At 45.0% G+C, this 27619-nt stretch overlaps 1 protein-coding gene and 1 non-coding gene across 2 annotated transcripts in view; one reads left to right on the forward strand and one right to left on the reverse strand.

Annotated features, from left to right (window-relative positions):
• The window catches only part of SPATA6L (spermatogenesis associated 6 like), a 47625-nt gene that overhangs the window by 11216 nt on the left and 8790 nt on the right, over positions 1 to 27619 (forward strand). Inside the window, 6 exon segments of the mRNA XM_019463708.2 lie at positions 10597 to 10721; positions 16373 to 16450; positions 19498 to 19725; positions 22734 to 22836; positions 26067 to 26101; positions 26855 to 27051. Coding sequence (XP_019319253.2) covers positions 10597 to 10721; positions 16373 to 16450; positions 19498 to 19725; positions 22734 to 22836; positions 26067 to 26101; positions 26855 to 27051 — 766 coding nt within the window.
• TRNAC-GCA (transfer RNA cysteine (anticodon GCA)) lies at positions 3065 to 3149 on the reverse strand. The gene has a single exon. It is a non-coding gene; the product is annotated as a tRNA-Cys (tRNA).

Below are 27619 nucleotides of genomic sequence, written 5' to 3' on the forward strand. Positions count from 1 at the left end.
CCAAATAAGAAAAGCTTGGCTCAGTTTTTTTCAAGTTTTTGCCTTCGGCTTTGTTGGCGAACCCAAAACTATCTTCTGTGTTAGATGCCAGAACGGGGTTGGTAAACTGTAGGCCAGTCCAGCCTGCAGTTTGTTTTGTGTGACTCGTGAGCTAAATTTCTATTTTTTTTTTTAAATTGAGATTCATAAACTGGATATTTAATTCATATACTATAAACCTCTCCATTGCAAGTGTACAACTCAGTTGTTTAAGTATCTTCACAAATTTCTGCAAACATCACCACCATCTTATTCCAGAACCTTTTTATTATCTGGAAAAAAAAACAAAACCAAACCACTGTAGTCCTTAATAGTCACCCTTTATTCCCTCTTCCCACAGCCCTGGCCACCACTAGTCTACTTTCTCTATGGCTGTGCCTCTTCTGGACATTTAGTGTAAATGGAACCAGACAATATGTAGCCTTTGGTGTCTGGCTTCTTCCATTTGGCATGTTTTCAAGATTCACCCAGGTTGTAGCCTGTTATCGTTACTTTGTTCCTTGTCCGGATGCATAATGTGCTTTTATATGGATACGCCTAGTTTGTTTATCCCTTCGTTGGTCGATGGACGTTTGAGTTGTTTCCTGGTTGATGGACGTTTGAGTTGTTTCCACTTTTTGAATATCATGAACGACACTGCTATCAACATTCACGTACAAGTTGTTGTGTGAGTACATGTTTTCAATTCTCTTGGGTTCATACCTAGGAGTAGAGTTTCTGTATCATATGGTACCTCCACGTTTAACTTTTTAAGGAACTGCCAAACTGTCTTCGGTTCTGGCCGTTTTGAAGGGTTGGAAAAAAATTTTAAAACATGCGTATTTCGTGATGGGAAAATTATATAAAATTATATAAAATCCACATTTCATCGTCCAAAAAGTTTTATTGGAACACGGCCATGCTTCATTTATTGTCTGTGGCTGACTTTGTTTATGCTGGAGTTGAGTAGTTATGACCGCGTGGCTTGCAAAGCCTAAAATATTTACTATCTGACCCTTTTATGGAAGCAGTTCTTGCCAGAATCATGGGACTTTAGGAGGAAACCATTCTGTGGTGCCTCTGCTTCCTGTGTGTCTTGAATGGCAGGGCACCTGAGCTAAACTTCTGCATGGTGGCATCAGTTCTCTTACGTGGTTTCTCAGTGTGGCTGGTTACCTGGTGATTTTAGTCGTGTGTGTGTGTGTGTGTGTGTGTGTGTGAGAGAGAGAGAGAGAGAGAGAGAGAGAGAGAGAGAGAGAGGGAGGGAGGGAGAGAGAGGGAGAGAGAGATAATATTTAAAACTCAGGGGGCACCTGGATGGCTCAGTCGGTTAAGTGTCTGACTACAGCTCAGGTCATGATCTCACGGTTCATGAGTTTGAGCCCCGCGTCAGGCTCCGTGCTGACAGCTTGGTGCCTGGGGCCTTCTTTGGATTCTGTGTCTCCCTCTCTCTTTGCCCCTCCTTCCCTTGTTCACTCTCTCTCTCTCTCAAAAAGAAATAAACATTAAAACTCAGAAACATTTAGAATTCTTTTTTGATTTTTGCTGTTACGGGTTTTTGCCTTTTCTCTTCCCAAGATGAAAATAGCTTTATGGTTTTTAGTTGCTGCAAAAAGCATTCCCAAATGATGAGAAAACCTCTATTTATAATTTGGTGAACATGTTTCTTGATATTTGTCTGTGGACAGAACACCTAGATATGGAATTTCTACATAATGGTGTCACATACATTTTCTTCTCTTATTGGCTTCCCCCCATCAAATATCACTGTTGTGTTGTCATTTCTAAAAGCCTGGAGGTACCTCATTCTTTTTAATGGTAATAAAGAATTCCATTAATTTACTTATGTGTCCTTAAAAGTCTCTAAACAGTAGGGACATCATATTTGGGGTTTTTTGACTATACGTTGTTGTCTGTAGTTTGTCTTTTTTCAATAGCTATGTGTTTTTCCAGAATATTCTAATTATCCTTAAATTGATATCGTTGAACATGTAGGTTTTCCTTGTCTTTCACATATTTATAAAAATTATTTTTTTCTCCGGGCTCCTGGATGGCTTAGTCAGTTAAGCCTCTGACTTTGGCTCAGGTCGCAATCTCATGGTTTGTGAGTTCGAGCCCCACATCGGGCTCCGTGCTGACGGCTCAGAGCCCGCTTCGGATCCTCTGTCCTCCTTACTCTCTCTCTCCCCCTGCACTCTTTCTCCCAAATAAACACTTAAAAAAAGATATTTCGCCAGAGATTACAGTGTGTTGTTCTGATTATTCTATTTTATTACTAGTTATTGTTGTGAATCTCTAACTATGCCTAACTTATACATTCAACTTTATCATAGGTATGTATGTATAGGAAAAAAACGTAGTGTATGTAGGATTCAATGCTGTCTGCTGTGGGGGCCTTGGTATATAATTCCCCATGGATAAGCGGGGACTCGACTAAACCATCCATCCATATCTGTAATCTGAAAGTAAACCGATCGCCAGCAAGCTTCCATTATTACTGTGTTCAGCAGTGTGTATACAGCAGGTCCATTGCCCATATCCTAGCTAATGCTGGATATTAACGTTTGAATTAATCATGTTTGCAGAGTATATAATAATTTCTTTAAAGTATATTGTACTATATTTTCTGGCCTCTTCTTTTTTGCAGACATGATTTGTGACAACCTCAAATTTAAAATTTACTTCTTAAAAAATTTCCATTTTCCCATGATTTGTTTTCTTTCTTTTCCTCTGTACAACGTGACTTTCAGTGCCCCGTGGTTACTTGTGGAGTGATGTCTGAATGTTAACATTGCATTTGGTATAACTTCCTGATATTTTTACCAAAGTTTTTAATAAGTTATGCTTACTGTGTATGGATTCCCCCTGTTTTGTTGTATGTTCTGATACGTTATTGTTTGAATTTTTCTTCTTTTAAAAAGACTTTTTTTTAATGTTTATTTTTGAAGGAGAGAGAGACAGAGTGTGAGTGGGGGCTGGGGGGAGGCAGAGAGAGAAGGAGACACAGAATCTGAAGCAGGCTCCAGGCTCCGAGCTGTCAGCACAGAGCCCAACGCGGGGCTCGAACCCACAAACCACGAGATCATGACCTGAGCTGCAGTCAGACGCTCAACCGACTGAGCCACCCAGGCGCCCCTTTCTCTTCTTCTTAAGAAAACATGAGGGAAGGAGAGTGAGCCTGGCAGATTCCTGAGCTAAAGCAGAGGTGACTGTGGAGGCTTTTAAGAGGATCACAGTTGTGCCTGGTGTGGCCCTGCCTGTGGCGGGTCAAGGCCCCAAGGGATGGAGGGGACCCAGAAATCTGTAGCTCTTCTGCCTCTTGGCTCACTGGCAGAGGAGGCCCCGAAACAGAGAAGTACCCCACTCTCTGTGGATCTAAGGACGGGTACCCTCGTATGTGTTAGGGCTTTCTTAGGTAGACAGAAGAGAAGGAAGGCCAGTGGTGCCTCTTCCTGGCTTTCCAGAAATTCTTACTGAATATTTTTCAGCCTAAAAGTGACAGGCTAAAATCAGGGCATTGAATTTTTTTCCACGTTTTTTTTTTTTTCCTTATTTGACCTAGTTTTATGTTCAAACATATATCAATGCTAACTGGCAAGTTATACTTCAGTATGTTAATAAAATAGAAGCAGACTCATTTTGGTCTTATTTAATTCTACACGAATTAAAAAAAAAATAACCCAATACCTACATACTCTCACTGTAAAAATTAAACTAACACAAAGTTATATAAAATGAAAAGTCAAAAGCCACATTCGTCAACAGCTCCTGACAACAATTACTAATAATTTTCTTTTCAGATGTTTTAAAATGCATTTAGTATATGTAATGCATTTAAAATCTAAAATACATACATGCATATATATACATACATATACATACATGTGCTATATATATCTAGTATTTATCATATGTATGTTTAGTATACATATTGGTTGAATATACATATTCTGCAGCTTGCTTTTTAAAGTTTAATATATCTTAGATTGCCATATGTTCTTTTTTTTCATTTCGAGAGAGAGAGAGAGAGCATGAGCAGGGGAGAGGGGCAGAGAGACAGGGAGAGATCAAGCAGACTCCTCGCTCAGCATGGAGTCTGACATGGGGCTCCACCCCACGACCCCGGGATCATGATCTGAGCCAAAATCAAGAGTCAGATGCTCAGCCGACTGAGCCACCCGGGTGCCCCAACCATGTGTTTTCCACACGACCAGAAATCCATCTGTGAGCGGGTTGCAAGAATAGCTCGAAGCCACGATGATTGGAGAATACTGAGGCTGGGTGCACGCGTACTGTTTATAACTCAGAAGTTACTCAGATACAAAGTGGAGGCCTTACGAGACGTGTTTTCCTTTTGTCTACGGTCCTTCAATTTCAGATTGTAATCTTAGTGGAATGAAGTTAGAATTGCTCAAAATAATTCCACTCAGCTTCAGATGCATTGGAGACGGATCCTTTAGTTCTCCCGAGGTGTTCATTGAGGGTGTGCCCGGAACGTGCCCCACAGTGTGCTTCTGGCATCCCACCAGTGGTGCCAGGCGGAAGGGTGATTGTAAGCCCTTTTGCTCTGCTGGGTCTCCATAGCAGATAATTAAGTAAAAATGATTTGTCTCATTGTAGGCTGCACCGTAGGGTCACATGGGTCACATGTAGGTTCACAGGGACCATCCCTTCACTTGGCTGAATTGTTACCTTTTCATTTTGCTGTAGATGTTATTTTATTGTTTGATTCCTTAAAAAAAAATTTTAATGTTTGTTTATTTTTGAGAGAGAGAGACAGTGCAGGCAGGGGACGGGCAGAGAGAGAGGGAGACACAGAATCTGAAGCGGGCTCCGGGCTCCGAGCTGTCAGCACAGCGCCCGACGCAGGGCTTGAGCTCACCGACTGCCACGTCATGAGCTGAGCCACCCAGGCGCCCCTCATTGTTTGATATTTATTCACATTCCTTTCAAACACGCTGATAGTCAAAAGACATATTATGACTATGTGTTAATGATACAAGTAGCTTAGATTTACACACAGCTTTACTGCTAAAGAATGAAGGGGTCCAAAGATTTGGCTTAGAAGCTGTAAAGACGCCTCTGGTTCTTGTTTACCAAGATGGGAAAAAAGCAAGTGGACACAGGGGGGCAGCAGTGTAATCCTGTTGGACTGGGAGCTTGACGCTTTCTTTTTACTGATCTCTTAGAGAAAAAACGTCTACTTGGGGATAAGTCATGTACATTCAGTCCAGCTGTAAATTGCCATTTTTGTGGGCACCTGTTCCCTCAATCAGAGTTTGGTTTTATACTTTGTAGTGTAAAAGAACACTACAAGCAAGAACACTGTAGCAAGAACAGAACTCCTGCCTCAGAAAATATGGTTTTGAATTTCTGCTTTGCCGTGTGGCATCATGATAAGTGTCTTCTACTCACAAAGCCTGTTTCCTTATCGGTAGAGAAGGCATCAAATGAGACTCCATAGTGGGAAGCAAGCTGTCGATTCTGATGTGCTCTATAAATGTTAGATTTTCAATACAATATTGTTATTAAAATGATCGATTTTGGGGGCGCCTGGGTGGTTCAGTTGGATGAGCATCCAACTCTTGATTTCGGCCCAGGTCAAGATCCCAGGGTGATGGGATCGAGCCCCCTCTGCACTGGGCGTGGAGCCTGCTTGAGATTCTCTCTCTCTCTGTCTCTCTCTGTCTCTCTCTCCCCCTCTGCCCCTCTTCCCCGCTTGTGCTCTCTATCTCTCTCTCTCTCAAAAAAAAAAATGTTTTTTTTTTTCTTGAAGTCCTCATTCGTTTTCCTTTTTAGGGGAAATGTTTTTCATCGACGGCATCGATGATGTCGTTGTCTGTGCCATTAGCCTATAAGAACACGGATTTCCTTCAGACATAGCACGTGGCCTATGAGTATCGCTCAGCCTGTGTATAACCCAGGCTCTTGCTGTAACATCCTCGTGGGGTGCCAACATTTTTACACTGGGTGGCAGTTAGGACTCTAGAATATGATGGAACCAGAGAGAGAACTGAGGACATAGCCTTCTATCTATCTCCTCCAATTTCAGTGCCTTCATCCCCGTGATTCCAAAGCTAGTAGATGAGCAGGCCTCCAGTTCTCTGTCCTCTTATTTCTATCTTCATTCTTGCTAACGACGGCGATAGTGACTCAGTAGCTGTCATTTTGGATGCAGTGACAAGAGCTAGCCAAAAACCCATGAAAGGAAAAAGGAACAGCCCGGTGTGTGAGGCATCGTCCCATGCACGCAGGTGTTCCCGGTAGGAGCGTGTGACTGAAAACACGTGACGTCCAGAGACCAGGGCGGCCCTGGTACCTCGTACCCCTGCTGGGTTGGTGTCATGGAGCGGGCACGATAATGGCAGGTGATGTCCGAGTGCTCTACGCTTTGTATATGTCACGTGACCTCACAGTAGCCCTAGGGGGCAGGTACTACGATGACTTTTACGTTTTCCCGAAGAGGCCCCTGAAGTTAGGAGATCACGTAACGTGCTCCTGGTCACACAGCTGGTAAAGGGTGGGGCAGGGATCTGAACCAGCTCTGTGTGCATCTGGACACGGTTCTTCCCCACTGTACGTGGACCTCAGCAGAAAGCTGCGTTCCGTTGCTGGTGACGGATGAGGAGACCGTCACATCACTTCCCATTTTCAGGTTGCGCTTGTGAGACCTCAGACTGGAGGAAGTCTGTCTGGCCGGCAGAGGGGGGGAGGCCATGCCCGTCCTAGGGAGCACCGATAAAAAAGGTGGCCAGGATAAGACTGGGAAATGATTGATGCTAAGATTGATTCTGGGATAGCACCCGCCTTCCACTGCCTCTCCACCTTTCTCTTTGTCATCAGTGTACCTTGTATATTTATTTGCATAGTTTTTTTGACATCTGTAGACTGGAAACTCCAGGAGGGCAGGAGTTGGACCCATTTTGTCTGCTAGTATACATGCAGGGTCTAGGACTCCTGGCACACAGTAGGTTCTCTATGCATATTTCTTGAACGTATGAATGAAAAGAAATTGAAAATATTGGAAAGAAATGGTTGAGAAATGAATGAACCGTGAAGGTTGGAAAAAAATTTTTTTTAAGTAGGCTTTATCCCCAGTGCAGAGCCCAACACGGGGCTTGAACTCACGACCCTGAGATCAAGACCCTGATCAGGGTCAGGACCTGAGCTGAGATCAAGAGTTGGCTGCTTACCCAACTGCGCCACCCAGGGACCCCTCAGAGGATTTTTGGTCTGTCTGCCTTGTCTCACGGTGGTGGAAACGGAGTCTCAGAGAGGGTGATTACTGCTAACTGACTCCACGTCGGTCTTCACGATTATCCCCTCAAGAGGCACTTAGCAAGTGTCCGCCCTGTACCAGGCACCCGTCTGGGGGCAGCCCCGGGGGGCTGTGTTTTACCACTCGGTTCTGACGGCCACCCAAACACAGGTGTAAAATGTCTATCTTTAATGACATCTCAAGGGCCCTATGGGAAACGCTGACAGAATGGTCCCTCTCCAGGTGAGGCGTCGTGGCTGGGCCACTAACTGCCTGGCATTCACACCTTTCTGGGCACAGCCCTGCCAGGGACAGAGTAAGGAACGTTGACAGACAGGGACTGCTTTCATGGAACGTTGATGGAAACGGATCAGAGATACATATCCGAATGAAGAGCCTGCTGAGTGGTACGTTAAGGGCTGCAAGTTCATTGGGCTGCAAGTTCAAAGGGCATACCGCCTTTCTAATGAGATGAAATTTCAACCAAGGCCCATCATGGGATAGGAGGGAGGCAGCCCTGCAATGATCCAGGGAAGGAACGTTACAGGGAGAACCCGGGGCAAACGTCTGAGGTCGAGGCGAGCCTGGTGTGTTGGAGGGACAACGGGAAGGGCGGCAGGGAGGGCGTGGAATGACCGAGGAGGAAGAGTGGTAACATGAGGGAGGAGAGGCGGTCAGAGGCCTGATTATGTGGAGTCTTGAAGTCCAGAGCAAGATGCTCAGGCTTTATTCGCGAGTGATGGGAAGCCCGCTGGGAGGTTCTCAGGAGAGGAAAGGCCCAGTCTGACGTGTTTATAACATCGCGGTGTGTGGAGGACAGGTGTGAGTGCAGCAAGAATGGAAGCAGAGAGAGCAGTGTGGAGGCCGTGGCAGTGGTCCGGGAGGGAGGTGGTGTGGCGGGGACCGGGGTAGTGACCGTCAAGATGGAGAGAGGAGACAGATTGCAGGTTTATCTCGGAGATGGAGTCCACAGGACTGGCTAGCGGGTTAACGTGAGGGGCGAAGGAGTGGAGTCAAGGATAAAGCCTGGACTTTTGGCCCGAGCACACGCTCCCTTCTCTCTGAAGGGAGAATAGGGGAGAGCTTATGTGTGGGAAAAAATCAAGGGTGTTGTTTTGGACCTGTTACTTTGGAGACATGAGGAGACATTGGACGTGAAGCTTGAAGGACGAAGGAGATCTCAACAGGATGGGAAGGAAGAAAGGACATTTTGGAAGGAACAGCACCGGCAGAGGAAGGACGGGGCGGTGGAGGAGGGAGAGATACATCATCAATCCGTTGTGGCCGGAGCACGTCTGAGAGAAGGGTGGGGACACATGATCTGATGACGAAAACCATAGAATTCGTTCTTTTTGCACATGGATCCTTATTAGAACCCAAACATTCATATTTATTTATTTCTTTTAATTTTCAAAAAATGTTTTATATATTTTTGAAAGAGAGAGAGAGAGAGAGAGAGAGATGAGCAGGGGAGGGGTAGAGAGAGAGGGAGACACAGAATCTGAAACAGGCTCCAGGCTCCGAGCCATCAGCACAGATCCCGACGGGGGGCTCGAACTCACAGACTGTGAGATCATGACCTGAGCTGAAGTCAGACACTTAACTGACTGAGCCACCCAGGCGCCCCCCAAACATCCGTATTAAAGAATAAGTAGGAAGAAATTGGTCCATTATATGTGATAATGTCAGGTGTTTTCTGCCATCGATGTGCCAGAAATCCACCCTCGTCAGACTTCTTCTCACAAACAGAATGGTAGTCACCAAACAGTAAAGCTACCTGGTTGACCATAGTCTCTTCTGTGGCAGTGTGCCATACAGAGGCCACTCTTAGTCTGAACCTCTTGTGTTGCACCTGCTGTGTAGACGAGGAGCGTTCAGACGGCAGCTTCTCCGTCCTTCGCTCAGTGATTCTCGGTCCTCGTAGCCCCAAGATCTGTTGGTAATGAGTGTTTGGTAACATCCCTTTCGTCAGACTGAAATAATATTGATGGTTAATATAACCATCTGAAGCAAATCACTGCAAATAGAGAAATAAAAGGAAAATGGTTTCAAATAAAACGATAGCGTATCAATACATAAATGGTGGGCACAAAGAAGTATTTAGATGTGGCATGGTTTTCAAACTGCCAGTAGGGGCTCAGTAAAAACCCAAACACAGTCAAGTATGACGGCCCCTTAATTCACATGGTACCTGCATTCCCGAAAATTCAGTGTATTTTAAAACCATGCAGAGAAAGTGCTTTGTGTTTACATGTAGCCGTGAGGTTCCAGGCTTCGCTAATTATAAGGGAAGAATTAGCTTCTCGCCTAAAAGAATGTCGGTTATGATGTTAGAATGTTGTGCAGGAGTGTCTTGAGTGTTGCAATGTCTTGACCCTGGCACCTTGGCTCCTGCCCATGACATGTCCCCACAAATCTTGGGAGTGTCCCTGAGGCTGGTACCAACTGTGCTAAGAACCACAGCCTCGGCTGTTCTGTGGGCCATCAGGATACTGGTATCTCTGCATCACAGGACACGTCGAGCCCCAGTCTATGCTGTAAGCTTTGTGTGAACAGGGCGCTGTCTGCTTTGTTCCTGTTCTGTCCCTAGGACCTGGCCCAAAGTGTGTCCTTGGAAAACATGTGGAAGGAAAGGATGGGTGGTCGCATGGATGGATGGACAGACAGATGGATGAAAAGAGATTTTTCTCTTTGTTCTGTCTTGTGGAGTAATCCTTTAGATATTTTTGTCTCTCTCTGTTGTGAGTTCGGAAGACTTTTAAGTTTTATCCATGAGATAAGAACCAGTAGAAGTGTCTTCTACTCTGCCTCTTAAATAAGAGGTGATTTAATAAAAATGTTTATTTTTTTAATGTTTATTTATTATTTTTGAGCATTTATTTATTATTGTATTATAATAAATACATATTTTATATAAATAAAAATAAACATTTTATTATAATAAATACATATTTTTACATAAATAAAAATAAACATTTTTATTATAATAAATAAATATGATTTATTATTATTTTGAGCTCACCCCGAGTGTGAGCAAGGGAGGGGCAGAGAGAGGGAGACATAGAATCTGAAGCAGAGTCCAGGCTCCGAGCTGTCAGCACAGAGCCTGATGCGGGGCTTGAACTCACAAACCGTGAGATCATGACCTGAGCTGAAGTCTGATGCTTAACCAAATGAGCCACCCAGGCGCCCCAAAATGTCTACTTTTATCTGAGTGCCTTCTCTGCCATCACCTGTCTGAGCTCTTATTTTGTTAAACTCAAGAAGTAGATCATTTTCAGAACGTAAATCTACTTATGGTTTTTCTCCTTGCATTCTAGCATGGGAAGAGTTGGCCTTCTATGAAGAAAACACACGAGATTTTCTTTTCCCTGAGCCCAAGCTGACACCTTCACTCCCTGGCATGTACAGGCAGGTGCTCATGAAGACATTTGCAGGTTTTCCAGTAAGTGATTCATGCCCCGCTGGACTTCTGCTGGGAGAGATTCTTGCGACCTGGACATTTTATTTCCGATAGGGGATGCTCTTGGGCAGATCACTTCCATCTGGGTTAGTTCCCTTGTTCTGTTTAGCAGCCCCGTTTAGATGCCCCATTCAAAATACCAATTATACTGGTCTGAGAGGTGGGGATCTTACCTAGCCAGGTAAATCATTGCCATCGTCACACTGTCACATACTTAGAAGGACGTTTTCTCCACCTTCTCTGAATGCAGACTAACTGAAAGATTTGATACTTGTTTGTTTTTTATTAAATGTTTTATTTATTTTTGAGAGAGTTAGAGAGACAGTGCAAGCAGGCGAGGGGCAGAGAGAGAGGGAGACACAGAATCCGAAGCAGGCTCCAGGCTCCGAGCTGTCAGCACAGGGCCCAACACGGGGCTCGAACTCACAGACGATGAGAACACGACCTGGGCCGAAGTCGGACGCTTAAATGACTCAGCCACCCAGGTGCCCCTGTACCAGTTTTTTTAATTGTAACTATTGTTTTAGTAGTAATAATGAAAGCAAAATACAATCGTAATAGTAATAATGCCACCTCTCATTTATTTTGAGCTTTCGGTTCTTCATAAGATAGGTTATTTTCCTCAGAGTTCTCATGTCATCCAAGGCAGCTATCACAGTCTCCACTTAACGGAAGGGAAAGAGACAGAGGTTCACGGTGATATTATTGAAGGATCTTGAAAGACACAGCAGTGATTCAGATGACAGTCTGTTTTGGGGGCATTGCCTGAACCCAAATTCAAAATATTCATTTTGATGATATCTGTGATAGTTTCTAACCTCACAGCAACTCGGATGGTTTTCTCAACATTTCTGTGGCCTGGATGGCCTCTGTTGTAAGGGCCGCACCTTTATGAATTATAAAAAGCATATTTAATACTCAACTTTTCTGTTACTTGCCCATGAATCTCTGTTACTATCACTTAATAAAATGTCATTGCCTCCCATTTTGTTGAGAGTACTGTGTAGAATATACAACATGCAGGACCCTTACTTCTGTGATGTTTATGACGACAGAACTTCTAGTTCTAATACTTCAAATGGCAAACTTTCATCAAAAGTTGTCCTCCTCAGAATTGCTAATGTCCGTAACTCTAAACCCTCCATAATCTTTGAGGGTTTGGTGAATATCACTGACGCCATTTTTTTTTCCCCTCCGAGATACTCTTTGTATATCACCTGTATCCATCGTACTCATGAGAATGTTTGCCTTCATCATATTGAGTTATTGGCATATTTCTCTTCAGGAGCTAAAAGGATCAAAACTGGCGAGAATCGCGTGAAGGATATTCCTTATATTAACTTCGGTTTCCCTGAGTTTTCTATCACAGAAAAGCATCCACAAACACTGAGCTGGTATCCAGCTGAGTATCGAGACGAGGAGAAACACACGTTCTTATATTTTCTCAAGTGTTGTCTCTGTTTAACTTTATGGGCATAAGTAGGAAGAAGAACATATAGGAAGTTGTGTTTATAGTTTTTTGTAAATGCAGAGAAAGGGCTTTAAAACCGCAGGGAAAGATCGGCAGGCATTAGAGGTAAAGTGTCAGTGAAGTTAATGAAACTGTGTTTTAAACAATTTGTAAAAAGATAGCGGAGCTCAATTTCTCCCAAATGTTCTATAAAGCAACATAAAACCAGCTGCCACAGTTTTAATGGTAGCAGACATTCAGTGCCCGCTCGCTAGATGCCAGGTACTGTGCTGAGTTTGTTACAGGTTATCTCGTGCAGTCCTCCTTGACCCTGCAAGGTGGCTATCAGTTTTTTCCTCATTTTACTGATGGGTAAGGTGGCATAGGTAGTTTAAGAAGGTGCTCGAAGAGAGGCACCTGGGTGCTCAGTCGGTTAAGTGTCTGACTCTCGGTTTTGGCTCAGGTCAGGATCTCACAGTTTCATGAGATCGAGCCCCACATCAGGCTCTGTGCTGATGGTACACAGCCTGCTTGGGATTCTCTCTCTCTCTCTGCCCCTCCCCTACTCACGCTATGTCTCTCTCAAAATGAATAAACTTTTAAAATATTGTAAAAAAAAAAGAATGGGCTTGAAGACACAGGGCTGATGAATGATGGGGCATGCTTGTCTGTCAGACTTCAAAGTCTGGAATCTTGGCCACTGTGAGACGCTAATTCTCTTCTGTTTATTTCAGCCCATTGTCCACTTTCTCTACATTCATATCATAGAACTTGAGTGTGTACATGTGTGGGTCAGGCAAATCATTCACTTGTTTTCTCTAAGTTGTTAATTCATTAAGAAGTAGACTTATTTCCTTCACGAAAATGTGACTTTTCCTTTGTATTTCTGTATTTCATTTCACTTGATACCTTAACCGCTGTTTCTCCCCCCTTTTCCTGCTGAGGTTAAGAATTTTTTTTTAATTTAATTATTTTTGAGGGGGGGAAGGGCAGTGGAAGAGGGAGAGAGAGAATCCCAAGTAGAGAGCGCAGAGCCCAACTTGGGGCTCAAAGTCATAAACTGGGAGATCATGACCTGAGCTGAAATTAAAGAGTCAGACACTTAACTGACTGAGTCACCCAGGTGCCCCAAGAATTTTTTTTTTTAATATAATTTGTTCTCTTGTTAGGTGAAGACTGTAAAGTAAGCAGAAGGAATATTATTATTTCTTTATTGTTAACTTTTAGTTAATAATTTCATTTTTTCTTTAGGGCCATGATTCTAGAAAAGTCGTACTGTTAAATCCATTTCTTGACCTAACCATCATTGCCCTCATCCTGTTGCTAAGGAAATTGGACAAGATAGACCCTGTAAATTTCAGCTCTAAACTTTTACACTAAAATCAGTGTTCCTGTGAACAAGAAAATACGTTCTTCCTTATTATCTGTCAGTCACTGTCAGGCGTCGAGGTTATATGAGCGAACAGGAATGTGTTACGGGGTGTGGATTCCTTGCTGGTAGGGCACCTCCCTCCTCTCCAGGCAAAGTGGAACAGCGGTTTGAAGTCCTGCTAGGCAGCCACACGTGCGAAGTGTGGACTCGGACTGTCTGGGTTCAGTCCCGGCTGTGTCACTCATTACTGTGACTTTGGGTAAATTGCTTTCTCTCTGTTTACCTGAGGTTCCCAGCTGTAAAATGGACTGATAATAGTACTTCCCCTATAGGGTTATTGCGACGGTTGGATGTATGTACAGTGTTTAGCATGCTATCTGGCATATAGTTAGGTTCACGGTAAACGTGACCTGTTGTGGTTTATTAAACTGTCATTCAAATGATGATGCTGTCTCCTTGTGAGGCCATGAAAAACTGCACGAGTCTGTGGCCCACGTGGGGACGTGTTCAGGCTCAGACGGCTGGGCCAGGGGGGACCTGAGGTCTGGCACACACGAGGTCTCATGATTCTAACCAACAGCACTGTGGACCTTGGAGCTTCCCCCAGTCTCCTCTCCGGTGGGCAGTCTCACAGCTGGAGGTGAGGCTGAGCAGGTCACGTCACTGTATGCTGTTTGCCGGATGTCTCCACCCCCCACCACCACCCTTCCCCCCCGCCCCCGGATTTTCTAACTTGGCAGCAATTGGGCTCATGTGTTTGTAAGCCCAGAAATCTTGAGTCTCTGGCCCAAGCCTACCGCTTGTATGGGCATACCACATTCTAGAGGCAAAAAAAAAGAAGAAAGAAAAAAAGGAGCTGAGGATCTAGGCTGTGCCTGTAAGGACATGTTCTGTGGACAAGGTGAACGCACAAGAATGAACGTGCATAGGAGTGAATAAATGCCCAGGAAACAAGCTGACTCCTGGCTCCACCGATCCCCAGTGGACAGACTTAACCTCTCCAAGCTCGTTGGATAAAATGGGGATAGGACTGTGTGCTACCCAGGTTGTGGGAGGGTTAAATGAGAGGGCGTGAAAGTCCCTCACAAACCCTGGCGCGAGTGGTAAAAGATACAGTACTTGTCGGCATCCTCTCCCCCTGGGGCTTCAGCTGATGCAAATCCTTCTTACTGACTATGTCCTGTCATGAGAATGAGCTTTCACAGCCCGGAGGAGTGAGGGGGAGGGCGGGCTTTGAGAGGCAACTGGGGCTTGGACAGGAGATGAAGAAAGGGAAGGCACACCGGGGACAAGGAACACCTGGCCAGGTGATGGTGTCTGGGGGAGGGAAGAGCAGAGGGTCCTGCTGGGCGGGGGAGGGGGGGAGGGAGTGATGGCTGCAGGTGAGTCCATGAGGTCAGTCGGAGATCCTGTAACTCGATCAGATCCAGTTCTGTTCTCATTTTGCCATCTAGAAGCCACGGGACCTTGGGAAAATTGCTTTCTGTCTCTCTAAAGCCTCAGTCTTTTTTAGAAAGATAATGGTATTTTTATTTTATTTATTTATCAATTAAAAGCGTTTATTTTTAAGTAATCCCTACACCCGACACGGGGCTCAAACTCGCAACCCCAACATCAAAAGTCGCACGCTCCATTGGCTGAGCCAGCCAGGTGCCCAGATAATTGTATTTTTTGTTTTTTTAACGTTTATTTATTTTTGAGACAGAGAGAGACAGAGCATGAACGGGGAGGGGCAGAGAGAGAGGGAGACACAGAACCGGAAGCAGGCTCCAGGCTCTGAGCCATCAGCCCAGAGCCCGATGCGGGGCTCGAACTCACAGACCGCGAGATCGTGACCTGAGCCGAAGTTGGTGCTTAACCGACTGAGCCACCCAGGCACCCCGATAATTGTATTTTTTAAATGACCGTGCGGTAAATTGATTTTTCTGATAACACGGTTACACGAATGTTAACACATGTATAGATTTGTGAAACCACCACCGTGATCAGGATGTGGAGCTCTCCCATCAACCCCCAAATCTCCTCCCTTTATCCCTTTATAGGTGCAACCTCTCCCTTACCCCTCACCGCTGGTCTGCTCTCCATCACTGTAGTTCTGTCTTTTTCAGAAGGTCACGTAAAGGGAATTATATGGTCTGCACCCTTTTGAGGTTGGCTCCTTTCACTTAGAAAAATGCCTTGGACAGTCACCCGTGTGATTGTGTGCGCCAGCACTTTGTTCCTTGTTATTACTGAGTGTGTGTGTGGCTGTGTATTATTCAGTATGGCACCGATCCCCAGAAAAGTGTCAATGACACGAAATGGGAAGTTTGGAAATAGATCTAATGAGCATAAATATTTGGTATAAGATACGAAGCACGTTTTTCAAAGCAAGTAGGCAAGGAAGGAGAACCTCTATCTAGCCTAGATAATCCTAAATAATCTCACTCAATTCTGTGGTTCAGTGTTTTAATTTTTTAATGTATGTTTATTTTTGAGAGAGACAGAGACAGAGTGCGAGCAGGGGGAGGGGCAGAGAGAGAGGGAGACACAGAATCCGAAGCAGGCTCCAGGCTCCGGGCTGTCAGCACAGAGCCCGACACGGGGCTCGAACTCACGGACCGTGAGATCATGACCTGAGCTGAGATCGTATGTTTAACCAACTGAGCCACCCAGGTGCCCCATATGTATATATTTTAAGCGATATGTGTGGGTTATGCCAACCACACAAAAGAGTAATTAGGTTCTTACAGGCTTTCAAGTTAGAATGGGATGGGCGAAGAATCTGTTTCCAGTAACTTATTTGCTTCCTTTATGCTATTTCATTTTTAGGGCATTGCTCCCAAAATAGAATTTTCCACACGGACAGCCATCAGAGAACGCGTGTTCCTGCATAGAAACAGGTTTCTTGTAAGTATAATCAAGAAGCCAGTGGTAGATCTGTCAGGAATTTTCTCCGCAGAATTTTCTCAGCTCAAACTCAGTTACTAAGTTTAGATGCAACTGGATGAGTAGAAACCTGGAGACTCCTGGCTGGGTTTGAGTTTCTGTGTTCAGACTGTTCAGCCTGCCCCATTAGACTGTGTCTGACATGGGTTCCTTCTGGTCTGTGGTGGAGCGGACAGAAAAGCGATACAAAAGCCAAAGTCACAAGTTTGACATAAGTAGGCTGGTTAGCTTATTTGCTATTGTTTCATGGCTTTTGCTCTTGAGCTTGTGAATATGAGTGTTCCTTCCCTCTTGGCTGAGGCTGCTGCTCTGAGTTGTATTTGGGGCCGTCTTTGGTGATCGGGAAGGGTCTCGGGTGTTCTTGTTCAGCCCCGATTTCCCGTCATCCTGAGTACTTTTGGTGTTTCTTTTACCTTGTGGCTTATAATTTTTAACCATTAAAATCCTTTCTAGAACAATATGGAGCATGGGTGAATGTAATTGGTAAAGCTTCTTCAGGTGCTTTGCTTGTCATCCCAGATCTTGCCTGGTGTCCTGGAAAATCCTTGAAAATGTAGGCTGTGGGTTGAGGGGGTACTGAATGAAAAGGGCCACTAATCTGTGCAAATCCATCACTCCTGTGGGCATCATAACTCATATAATGGGAGGCCAATGATTAATTTTAAGGAAGGCATTAGCTGCTTTTTAGGTTTTCCTTATTTAAAAAAAAAAGCATTTGTTTATTTTGAAAGAGGAAGGGGGCAGAAAGGGAGAGAGAGAGAATCCCAAGCCAGCTCTGTGCTGTCAGCGCAAAGCCCCATGCGGGGCTTGAACTCACGAACCATGAGATCATGGCCTGAGCCGAAATCAAGAGTCAGATACTTTACCAACTGAGTCACCCAGGCGCCCCAGTATTTCCTTACTTACCTGCTATTTTTTCCAGGCTGATATGGGTGCATGGTGATTTTTCAGTTTATCTTTCTTTTCCACTCCATCGTATTAATCTTGCTTTGATCTCCTAATATAGGTCTTCCTTTAAGTGTTAACTTTTTATTTTTATTTTTTAAATTTTTTTAATGTTTATTTTTGAGAGAGAGAGAGAGACAGAGCACGAGCAGGGGAAGGGCAGAGAGAGGGAGACACAGAATCCGAAGCAGCCTCCAGGCTCCAAGCTGTCAGCCCAGAGCCCGACGCGGGGCTCGAACTCACAGACCACGAGGTCGTGACCTGAGCCGAAATCGGCCGCTTAACCAACTGAGCCACCCAGGGGCCCCAAGTGTTAACTTTTTAAAGTAACAGATTTATTGTTTTTTCTTATGGCAAAAGTATTCATTTTAGAAAATTAGAAAATACAGATAAGCAAAAAGGACAAAATAAAAATTGCCTGTCATTCTTATTAGCTAGAGATGAGCGTGACTCATTTTTTTTTGAGCATGTTCTTCTGTATACACATACCCACACCCACACACACATAATTTTAACGTTAAAAGATTGCATATCACTTTGCACCTTTCCCTCTTCACCTAACATACCCTGGGCATGTTTCTCACGTCCTTAAGTATTCTTACACCAGGCAGATTTTCGCGGCTTCATTGCAGTCCACCATATGGAAGCACCATAATTTGGTCATTTTCCTGGTGTTGGGCACTTCACTGATACAGTAGTCAGAGTTCAGTCAGGAAAACAGACCGCACATGTTATTTTAGTAAACAGATTTGATCTTGTATTTTTTTGAAGTTTATTTATATTTTGAGAGAGAGCGCGCACGAGAGAGAGCACATGCACCTGTGTGGGCGGGGGCGGGGCAGAGGGAGAGAGAGAATCCCAAGCAGGCTCCACGCTTTCGGCAAAGGGCCCAACCTGGGGCTTGAACTGCTGAACCGTGAGATCAAGATCAGAGCCGACATCGAGAGTCAGACGCTCCACCCACTGACACGCCCAGCCGCCCCAAAAGATTTAATGTTTTAAAGTAAAGCCAAACGGGTTGAAGGACTTAAGGTAAAAGGGACACGGGACTGACACTGCTCACCGCTGCTGACCCGGGAGCTTGGAGGAAGGGTCCTGTGGGGCAAGTCCCAGAGTTCTGAGCGGGGCCCTCTGGCCAGCTGGTGCTGGAAGGTGTGAGTGGGGCACAGGAGGCTAGCTCTGCGGTTATGGGAGGAACACTATAAACCCGGTACCTCTGTCACTCGGAAGGTGAAGAGCAGTTGCTGGGATGGCATTGATGGCCGTAGATGGCAGCCCTGGGAGCCGGGCCTGGCCTCCCTTCCCGGCTTGCAGCCGCTCCCCAGCGCCCTCCAGCGGTGGGGCCTGCCCGAGCGGCTCGACAAGCGGCCGGTTTGCCCCAGCATCGCCCGGCTGAGCCTTGGAGCGAGGGGGGTTCCCAGCAGAGAGGAAATTGCTTACTCACCGGTATAGCTGACTTCCCAGGTTTGGAACGGTTATGAGAATGTTTGTAACTATACACATTGCCGCAGTTATTTCCTTATAACGGATTCCTTGACATGAAATTGCCGGGGTGGGGTGTGTGCCAGGTTCCATTTCTCTCTCTTTATCTCTGTCTCTGTCAATCACCTATCTTCTTTTTTAAAGAAGTTGTTCATTTATTTATTTTGAGAGTGGGGGGCGGGGCAGCGCAGAGAGAGAGAGAGCGTCCCAAGCAGGCCCCGTGCTGTTGGCACAGAGCCCGACCTCGGGGCTCGAACCCACAAACCGCAAGATCATGACCGGAGCCAAAATCGACAGTCAAACGCTCAGCCGACTGAGCCACCCAGGTGCCCCCCAGCTTTCTCCTAATACAAATAAATGTCGCTGTTACTGGTGGAAAGATATTACCCTAGCGAGTTATAAATACTAGTGATGTTAAGCTGAACTGAAGAAAAGCTAGAGAGAACACCCTTTCTAAGTTCATGGTTTGCAAATCTGAGGTGTTCACTCTTCTACAGAGTTCGATTAAACACGGTTATATTCTGATTGAATTTTCTTTTTTCTCCATTTTCATTTTTGAAAACGTTTCTTTTTGGTTTCAGGAAGAAAGAGAGAAGTCAAGAAGGCCTTTATCTATATCAGATGGGCCCAGATCCCCCTTAAATAACGTGAGGATGAGGCCAAAGGACAGTAAGGTCGAAAGCACGCAATCCTGGGCCCCCTCGCCCTGCTCCCCCAGGTGCTTCGTTCAGGACCAGCCCACTCCACCGAGCCTTGGAAATAATTTCAGAATCTCTGGGGAAAGCAAACCTCCATTTGTAGTTAGACACGTGAGCCTAAAATTATTTTTCAGAGTTTGGAAGGGTGAAGGTGCGAATGAGGGCAGAATACGGGAAGGTCAGGCCATGAAGACGAATGGGCAATATTAAAATAAAGAGGGAATTCAAGCTGAATAGTAACTATGATTAAATGATGTTCACTTCCTGGAGTCATTGTCAGGAAAGCCATACGAAGCTGTCTCGTGCACAGGACTTGCTCACTGAATGTCAGTCATCCCTATTTTTAATTTTTGGAAATTATTAATAGAGGGTGATGTCTGCATGTGACAACCTGCCATTACCCAGAAGAATCAGCCAACTGACAGGGGTGGGAGATGCATAACGAAGGCTGACATGTGCTCTGTCCCCATCGCAAACTGAAGCTTCATCAGTTTTAAAGAAAACGGCTTGAGTTTTTAAATGAGGTTGTTTTTACTTTATTTTTATTTAAAAAAAAAATTTTTTTAATGTTTATTTATTTTTGACAGAGAGAGAGAGAGACAGAGCATGAACAGGGGAGGAGCAGAGAGAGAGGGAGACACAGAATCTGAAACAGGCTCCAGGCTCTGAGCGGTCAGCACAGAGCCCGACGTGGGGCTCGAACTCACGGACCGTGAGATCATGACCTGAGCCGAAGTTGGATGCCTAACTGACCGAGCCACCCAGGCGCCCCATGGTTGTTTTTACTTTAAAGAGCAGGAAAAACTATGTCTGAGTTAGAAGCAATGACGTGCCATACTCAAGGCCCTTAATTAAAGCTTCCTTAGGTTTAGCCCTCAGGAAGTAACGGGGAAATTTAATCGCAGCAGCCCACATCGCCTCCTTACATTTTTTTTGACTACTATAAAAGTAACAGAGGGGTGCCTGGGTGGCTCAGTCGGTTGAGTGTCCGACTTCGGCTCAGGTCATGATCTCATGATTCATGGGTTCGAGCCCCACATCGGGCTCTGTGCTGACAGCTCGGAGCTTGTAGCCTGCTCTGGATTCTTTCTCTCAAAAATAAACATTAAAAAAAAATTTTTTTTTAAGTAATGGAAAATATAGAGAAATTGAAAAAAGATTACCTATAGGCTCACCAATGTAATATAAATAAACATTTTCTTTAATGGATTTTCTTTCACTTTTTAAATATTCATAAGGCTTTATTTTTTCCACAAACTTATAATTATACTGTATATATAGATTGGTTTCTCAATATATATGGTTACTATTACATTAAAAGCATTTCCTATATTAGTTCATATTCTTTATTCCACATTCTAGTTAATGATTTATTCTCCAGGAGTCCTTATAACTCCCAGTAGTCAACTGTGGATATTACTGTCAAATTGATAACTTGGCTTAAAGAAGTCACTGGTGGTGATGTTTGTGCATGAGATATAAGAAAGGGCACCTGGGTGGCTCAGTTGGTTGAGCTTCTGAATCTTGATTTTGGCTCATGTCATGATCCCAGGGATGTGGGATTGAGCCTTATGTCAAGCCTGCTTGGGATTCTCTCTGTCTCTCTCTCCCCCTCTGCCCCACTCCCCTGCTCGAGTGTGCTCTCTCTCTCTCAAAAAAAAAAAAAAAAAAAAAAGATACGAAGCATTTTCAACCCCGAAGTCAGGGTGCTATTGATTGAGGTGACTGTGTGCAGAGTGGGTTTATAGGTTTAACAGAGATGTTATTTGGCCAGAGACCGTAGAGCCGCTGGGGTTACCTCATGGTAACCTAGGCAAAATGGTAAAAACCTAGCGACCAATCTTTAAATATTGTTGAACTGAGTTTATTGGACACTCTGCTTCATTGCATTTCATTTTTGTGAAATACAACTGTAGTCGAGGCCCTTTGGGGTACATAATCTTAATATCTTGATAGATTTCGTAGGGAATAAAACCTGCTTGGTGTTTATTTTATTTAACAAATTCTTGTACAGCCTCTGCTATGTACCAAGCTCTTTTCTAAATGCTTTATACGTACTCTTATGGAGCCAGATTTCCTGATGGCATGTGACGTTTCTTCAAGCAGAAGCATTAAAATTTAGAGGACTTAATGTCGTGAAGACAGTAAATTCTAATCAACAAAATTCTGAAAGTAGAATGAAGAGTAACATTATAACCTGCCTTCTTGAAATTAAAAAAAAAAATGGCAGAAATGAACAAGATAAAAATAATTTAGCGACTCTATGCCATAAGTATTCTGAAGTAGTTAGTTCCCTATTTCAAGTGTTTGGACCTGTTTACAGATTATGTTGCCCAGTCAGGATAATAAGGTCACCTTAATTAAAATCACGCAGCTGCCACTATTCTTTTTTTTTTTTTTTTTTTTTTTTTTAAGGATACAGGCACTCAGATTGGAAGGGAATGGGGAAGGCTGAAATGTCACCTTGTGATAATCCCCTGATTTCAGGGAGGACCCTACCTAGGCCAGCACTGCGTCCTGTTTAGGAACATGAAACTGTCCTGTTTTGAAAGAGTTAGAAATAAACTTCACTTACTCGTTTCTGGGCTTGATCCCGAACCTGTGGTTAGAATATAATTTGTGTCCAACTTTATGCTAAGAGTTAGCTCATACCTTCCTGTTTAAGCCTCAGCGAAGGTAAGGACACACAGCTTCCTTTGTTGGGATAACATTTAACACACATGGAGATATGATTCTATTTGTTCCCAACCTTTTCTTCTTTTTTTTTAATTATTTAAAAAATTTTTTTAATGTATGTTTATTTTTGAGAGAGAGGGAGAGACAGAGCGCGAGCAGGGGAGGGGCAGAGAGAGAGGGAGACACAGAATCTGAAGCAGGCTCTAGGCTCCGAGCTGTCAGCACAGACCCCGACGCAGGGCTCGAACTCACGGACCGCGAGATCGTGACCTGAGCCAAAGTCGGACGCTTAACCGACTGAGCCACCCAGGCACCCCCCTGCCCAGCCTTCCCTTTTTACTTGCGTGGCCCGCAGTTGAATGGGAGAAAGGCACTACAGGTAATGAGGAGAGGGTAACATGAGCTATGGTGGGTTCAAATCTTATTTCTTTCCTTTCTTTCAGGTGGACAGTGCGAAGCCTTTTGGTGACAGTATTTCAGAGCTTCAGCCCCGGAAGTCTAGGACAAAACCTAAGTTTTCAAACTTACCTTTTCCAGGGAGAAGAGGTACTGGAGTTTCTTGTTATTCCTACAGATTCCCCAGTGGAATTACTGGGCTCCTCCTACAGATTCCCCATCCTCCTTCTGAATCTTCCTTCATTCTTTTTTTTTTTTTAATGTTTATTTATTTATTTTGAGAGAGACAGCACGAGTTGGGGGGGGGGGATGGATGGGCAGAGAGAGAGAGAGAGAGAGAGAGAGAGAGAATCCCAAGCAGGTTCAGCACTGTCAGCACAGAACCCGATGCGGGGCTCGGACCCACGAACCAGGAAATCGTGACCTGAGCCGAAACCAAGAGTCAGATGCTCAACTGACCGAGCCACCCAGGTGCTCCCTAAATCTTCTTTCATTCTGAATCATCCCACGTTTTTGGGGGGAAACTCTTTGGCCTAATTGTCAAGTGCCGTCCAGCTGTGGAGCTTGCAGGGAAGGCGTTCCCACGGAGCGGAGGCCAGGGAGAGCTGTCCCCTTCCTGGTCCCCCTCGCTGTTGAAGGAGAATGCTCTGAGTAGCACCATCACGAGGTGGCTGGGCCAGAAGAGGGGCCAGCTTGTCCTGGTATGACACCCTCAAAGGCACCCCACATAGCTAACAGAGGAGGCTCACCATTTCTCGAGATGGGAAAGAGCCGGGGGTCTGGGAGGGGATTGGTGGAGATCAAAGCTTTGCTTTACAAGAGGCCAGGTCAGCCAAGAGGAGCGCCAGCTCGACCTAAACCAGTTAGGTTAAGGCAGGGAGTCTCACGTGCAACTGTCAGGACCCTTCTGCATTCTTTTAAAATATTTTTTTTATGTGTACTTATTTTTGAGAGAGAGAGATTGAGACAGAACATGAGCGGGGTAGAGGTGGAGAGAGAGGGAGACCCAGAATCCGAAGCAGGCTCCAGGCTCCGAGCCGTCAGCACAGAGCCCGATGGGAGGCTCGAACCCAGGAGACGTGAGATCATGAGCTGAAGTTGGACGCTTAACGGACTGAGCTGCGCAGGTGCCCCAGGACCCTTTTGCATTAAGGGGTTTTGAATTAAGTATTCTTAAATACTATTGAGGTCCCCAAAGAGCTTTTGTTTAAGTGGATGATACCTCTTAATAGTTAGCACATTAGAAATTGAAACTGAGAAATTTGTAATATACGGGAATTTTACAAGCACACGTTCCATTAGCCACGTAGAGTGGTGATGTCATGACACATCATGTAGCTTCTGGAAAATTCCCTCGTGCGAGAATGAGAGAAAGATAACTCGTGTCTTGGTATTATTAGAACGGTTTTGACTTTGCAGATCTCCTGGAAGTTGTTGGTGAGCCCTGGGGAGGTCCCTGAACCTTATGTTGAGAGTCACTGAGTTAATGCATCCCTTGGTGGCATGTACCTTATGATGTGGCAGCTCCCAAGGTCACGGCAGTGAAGTGCATCCATTCCTGAACCTGATAAAAATTCTTAGGCTTGCAGTGCTGGCCTATTTTCTTGACTCCTGGTGGAACTGGACCGAGGCCAATCCTGACAGCACATTCCCTATTTTAGGCTTAAAGGCTTATGCTTTTAAGGGGCTACACAGATTCTTATAGTAACTCAAACCAGTGTTCCTGGAACACGGTGACTGTTAGCAGCCGACCAAGGACAGAGCACGGGGTTTGAAGCAGAAAGTGCTTTATCACCTCTGACATTTAATTTAAGTCCTTTGGATTGAAAATCACCCACGTAGCCTATAAAAGCAGCACTGCCTTCCCTATTACCATGAGATCAGGCAATGGCAAGTGTCCTTTCCTGGAGAGGACACGTTGGGCTTAATGCTGGCTCAGTTACGACAGGACTCTCATGCCTCACACTGGTCTCGGCCTCTCTGTCTTTTCTTAATCCTGGCAGGTGGAGAACTGAGGTTCCAGAGAAGTTACAGAGCGTAGGGCACACCTACCTTTAGAGAAGACGTTCAGACCTCTGGGCTCTCAGATCCTTGGATTCCCTGTGGGTCCCAAGCCAGACCTTTGCTTAGGTCACCGTCAGCTCATTCATCCCGGCCTAAGGCAGAATAAAGCAGCGGCTTCTCAAACTTGAATGTGCATTTGAATCACCTGGGGCTCTTGTTCAACTGTAGATTCTGATTCAGTAGGGCTGGGGTGGGGCCTGGGAGCCTTCTTTTCTTACGAGCTTCCCAGTAATAACAACGTGGCTGGTCCGGGGACTGCACTTTGAGAAGCAAGAGAACAGGGCAGGCCCCTTGTGAAAGGCAGTGATCCCAGCCAGTAGCAAGGGGTTTCTATCAACAGGGCAGATTTGTGGCTATAGCCGTAAAGGGCCTTAGCATTGCCAGCTCCCGGCTCAGCTAGGAGTTGGGGACAAGGGAACTTCTGGGACAAGGTAGTCACACACACCTGCATGCCGGGAAGTGGTGGCGATTACCAGTCTTTAAAAAGCCCGTTTCGTATCTTCCTTCTTACTGTCAGTGACAGAGGGACATCAGCAGTCCATAAAAAGCCCTTGTCACTGCCTAAGCCCCACGCGCAGAGGGGGAAGTCACGGTGTCTTTGGCCTAGCCCCGCAAATACTCATTCCAAAAGCTTTTTTTTTTCTGACTTTGGAAGAATCCAGTTTAGTCTTGAATTTGCCTGTGGGTGTTTATTACTTCACTTCCCAGTCATCCTTACGAGGCTCTGGCATGCGGTCTACTTACTTACTCATGATTGTTTAGGGTAATCCTGATGATTTACACTTCGCTGCATTGTGTTTTCCCAAGCTCTTGTCTATTCATTGTCTCCATTTAACAGTCGTGTCCACCTTGGACAAGGATGCTGGAGACTTGTGCATAAATAGGATCTCCACGTAAACCAAACGTGAAGGGAATGGCAGACGCAGAGTATATGAATTTTATATGAGAGTCACACGGTTTTCTTTCAGGCTCTGGGCAATTGGGCGAATATGAGTTTTGTTTTCCAGGCTGCGTGAGGGTTACTGAATTTACTGCTTCACTGTAGACCCTCCTGTGCCCTTTCCACGTCCCTGTGTACTGTCATTAATAATACAACTTCACCGGACCTCCAAAGGACGGAAAAACTCAGAGATAGGATTACTGTGACTCAAGGGAGGCATAAAAGTTGACAGTGTAATTTACAAGGGAGCGCTTAGATTCTTTAATAATTCATTCACGTGTCATAGTTTTGTGCTGCTGCGGAGGAGACCTAACAGCAGTTTTAGGGGTTACCGGTAAAAATGAATCACTGAAACACCTGTTCCTCTCTCTTCTAGCTTCTTCTTTTGACAGCTTTGCTGCTAACATAAAGGTAATTGTAGAAGTAGCGTTTGTAAATGATTTATTTCCAGCTTCTAATGTCGGTTATTGTGCGTTCCCCAACGAGGGGTGGAAAGGATATTTCTAGCAAGTGCTGCTTGTGGAATCGCTGTAGATGCTCTAGAGTTTAAGAGATGCCCAGGCGCCACTGTCCTCTTGCATTGGTCGCTCTGCTCCCCTCCTACAAGCTCTTTCCATTTGTGGAATGAATCACCAGGGTCGAACGCCCCGATACCTACTTTACCAGTTGGTATTTTTATTGCTTTTTTTCCCCAATCAAATACTTTCTATGACACCAAGAGGTGGTAAGCCACTTACTCTTGAAATTTGGTTTGTCAAGGTGAAGGCTCACACTTGTACGTTACAACATGAAGATAGATGTAGGCAGAGGGATGGGATACACTGAGCTTTTGATGCCACGGCCTTTAAATATTTTATTTAAGAAATTGTATCTTTACCAAACCCGATAATCCCTTATCCTCTCAAATCAAAGTTCGGAGCATGAGTTTATTTTGGCTTGTTCATATGTGCCAAACGTGCAGAATTTTGGTTTTCCTTCCCTTGACCTTGACTCCTCAGCATGTTGTTTCTAGTACCGCCTACTCCTGCCGTTCTTTTACTGCAGGAGCTCCTTGGGGCAGGTACTCAATTAGCTTGCCCCCTTCCTCATCCCACCCACCCCCGGCTCTAATTAAGCAGACCAAAGCAAAATGACAGCTAAAGAATAATGCGCATTGTCACTCAGGTTATCAAAGAGCCAGATGAACGGATTGTTTTAAGGAAAGAATCACCATCACCTTTAGATTCAAGTAAGTTTGGAAAACCGTCGCCCAGTTATGGTAACCAAGGGGACGCCGATTTCCACCGGGAAGCCTCATTTGCCACCGACCAGCCTTCCAGATCTTCTAGCCCTCTTCTGGATCAGCCCCTTCTCCGAGAAAGGTCAGCGGCCAGCACCCGTCTCTTCGTTTGAAGAGCGTGTTGTGGTCTAGTGGGAGTAAAGCCTGGTCGCTTCACCAGTTGGCTTCCTGACGAGTGTTCAGCTGGTGATAGGAAAAGTCACCATTTCTTTTCAAATCTTCCCAGAAGGAAGGATTGAGCCTTTTCTCTTGCCTGTGGAAAGCATATCTCATGTTTGTTGAAAATGGGACAGCTAACTTGGCGTAGAACTATTTATCTATCCGTTTTTTCATCTTTCGTAAGTTTAAACCCTCAAGAGTTTGATTTATTTCTTCTTTTTTTTAAATAATTTTTAAAAAATGTTTATTTGTTTTTGAGAGAGAGTGAGAGACAAAGTGCAAGCTGGGGAGGGGCAGAGAGAGAGGGAGATGTAAAATCCGAAGCAGGCTCCAGGCTCCGAGCTGTCAGCACAGAGCCCACGGGATCTGTGGGGCTTGAACCCACGAACCGTGAGATTATGATCTGAGCCGAAGTTGGACGCCCAACTGAGCCACCCAGGCGCCCCAGGAGTTTGATTTCACCAGTAGAAAAGCACCCACTATAGAAAGTT

This window comes from Panthera pardus, unplaced genomic scaffold, assembly GCF_024362965.1.
Source record: "Panthera pardus isolate Hobbes unplaced genomic scaffold, ASM2436296v1 HiC_scaffold_20, whole genome shotgun sequence".
In the NCBI taxonomy this organism is placed as follows: domain Eukaryota; kingdom Metazoa; phylum Chordata; class Mammalia; order Carnivora; family Felidae; genus Panthera; species Panthera pardus.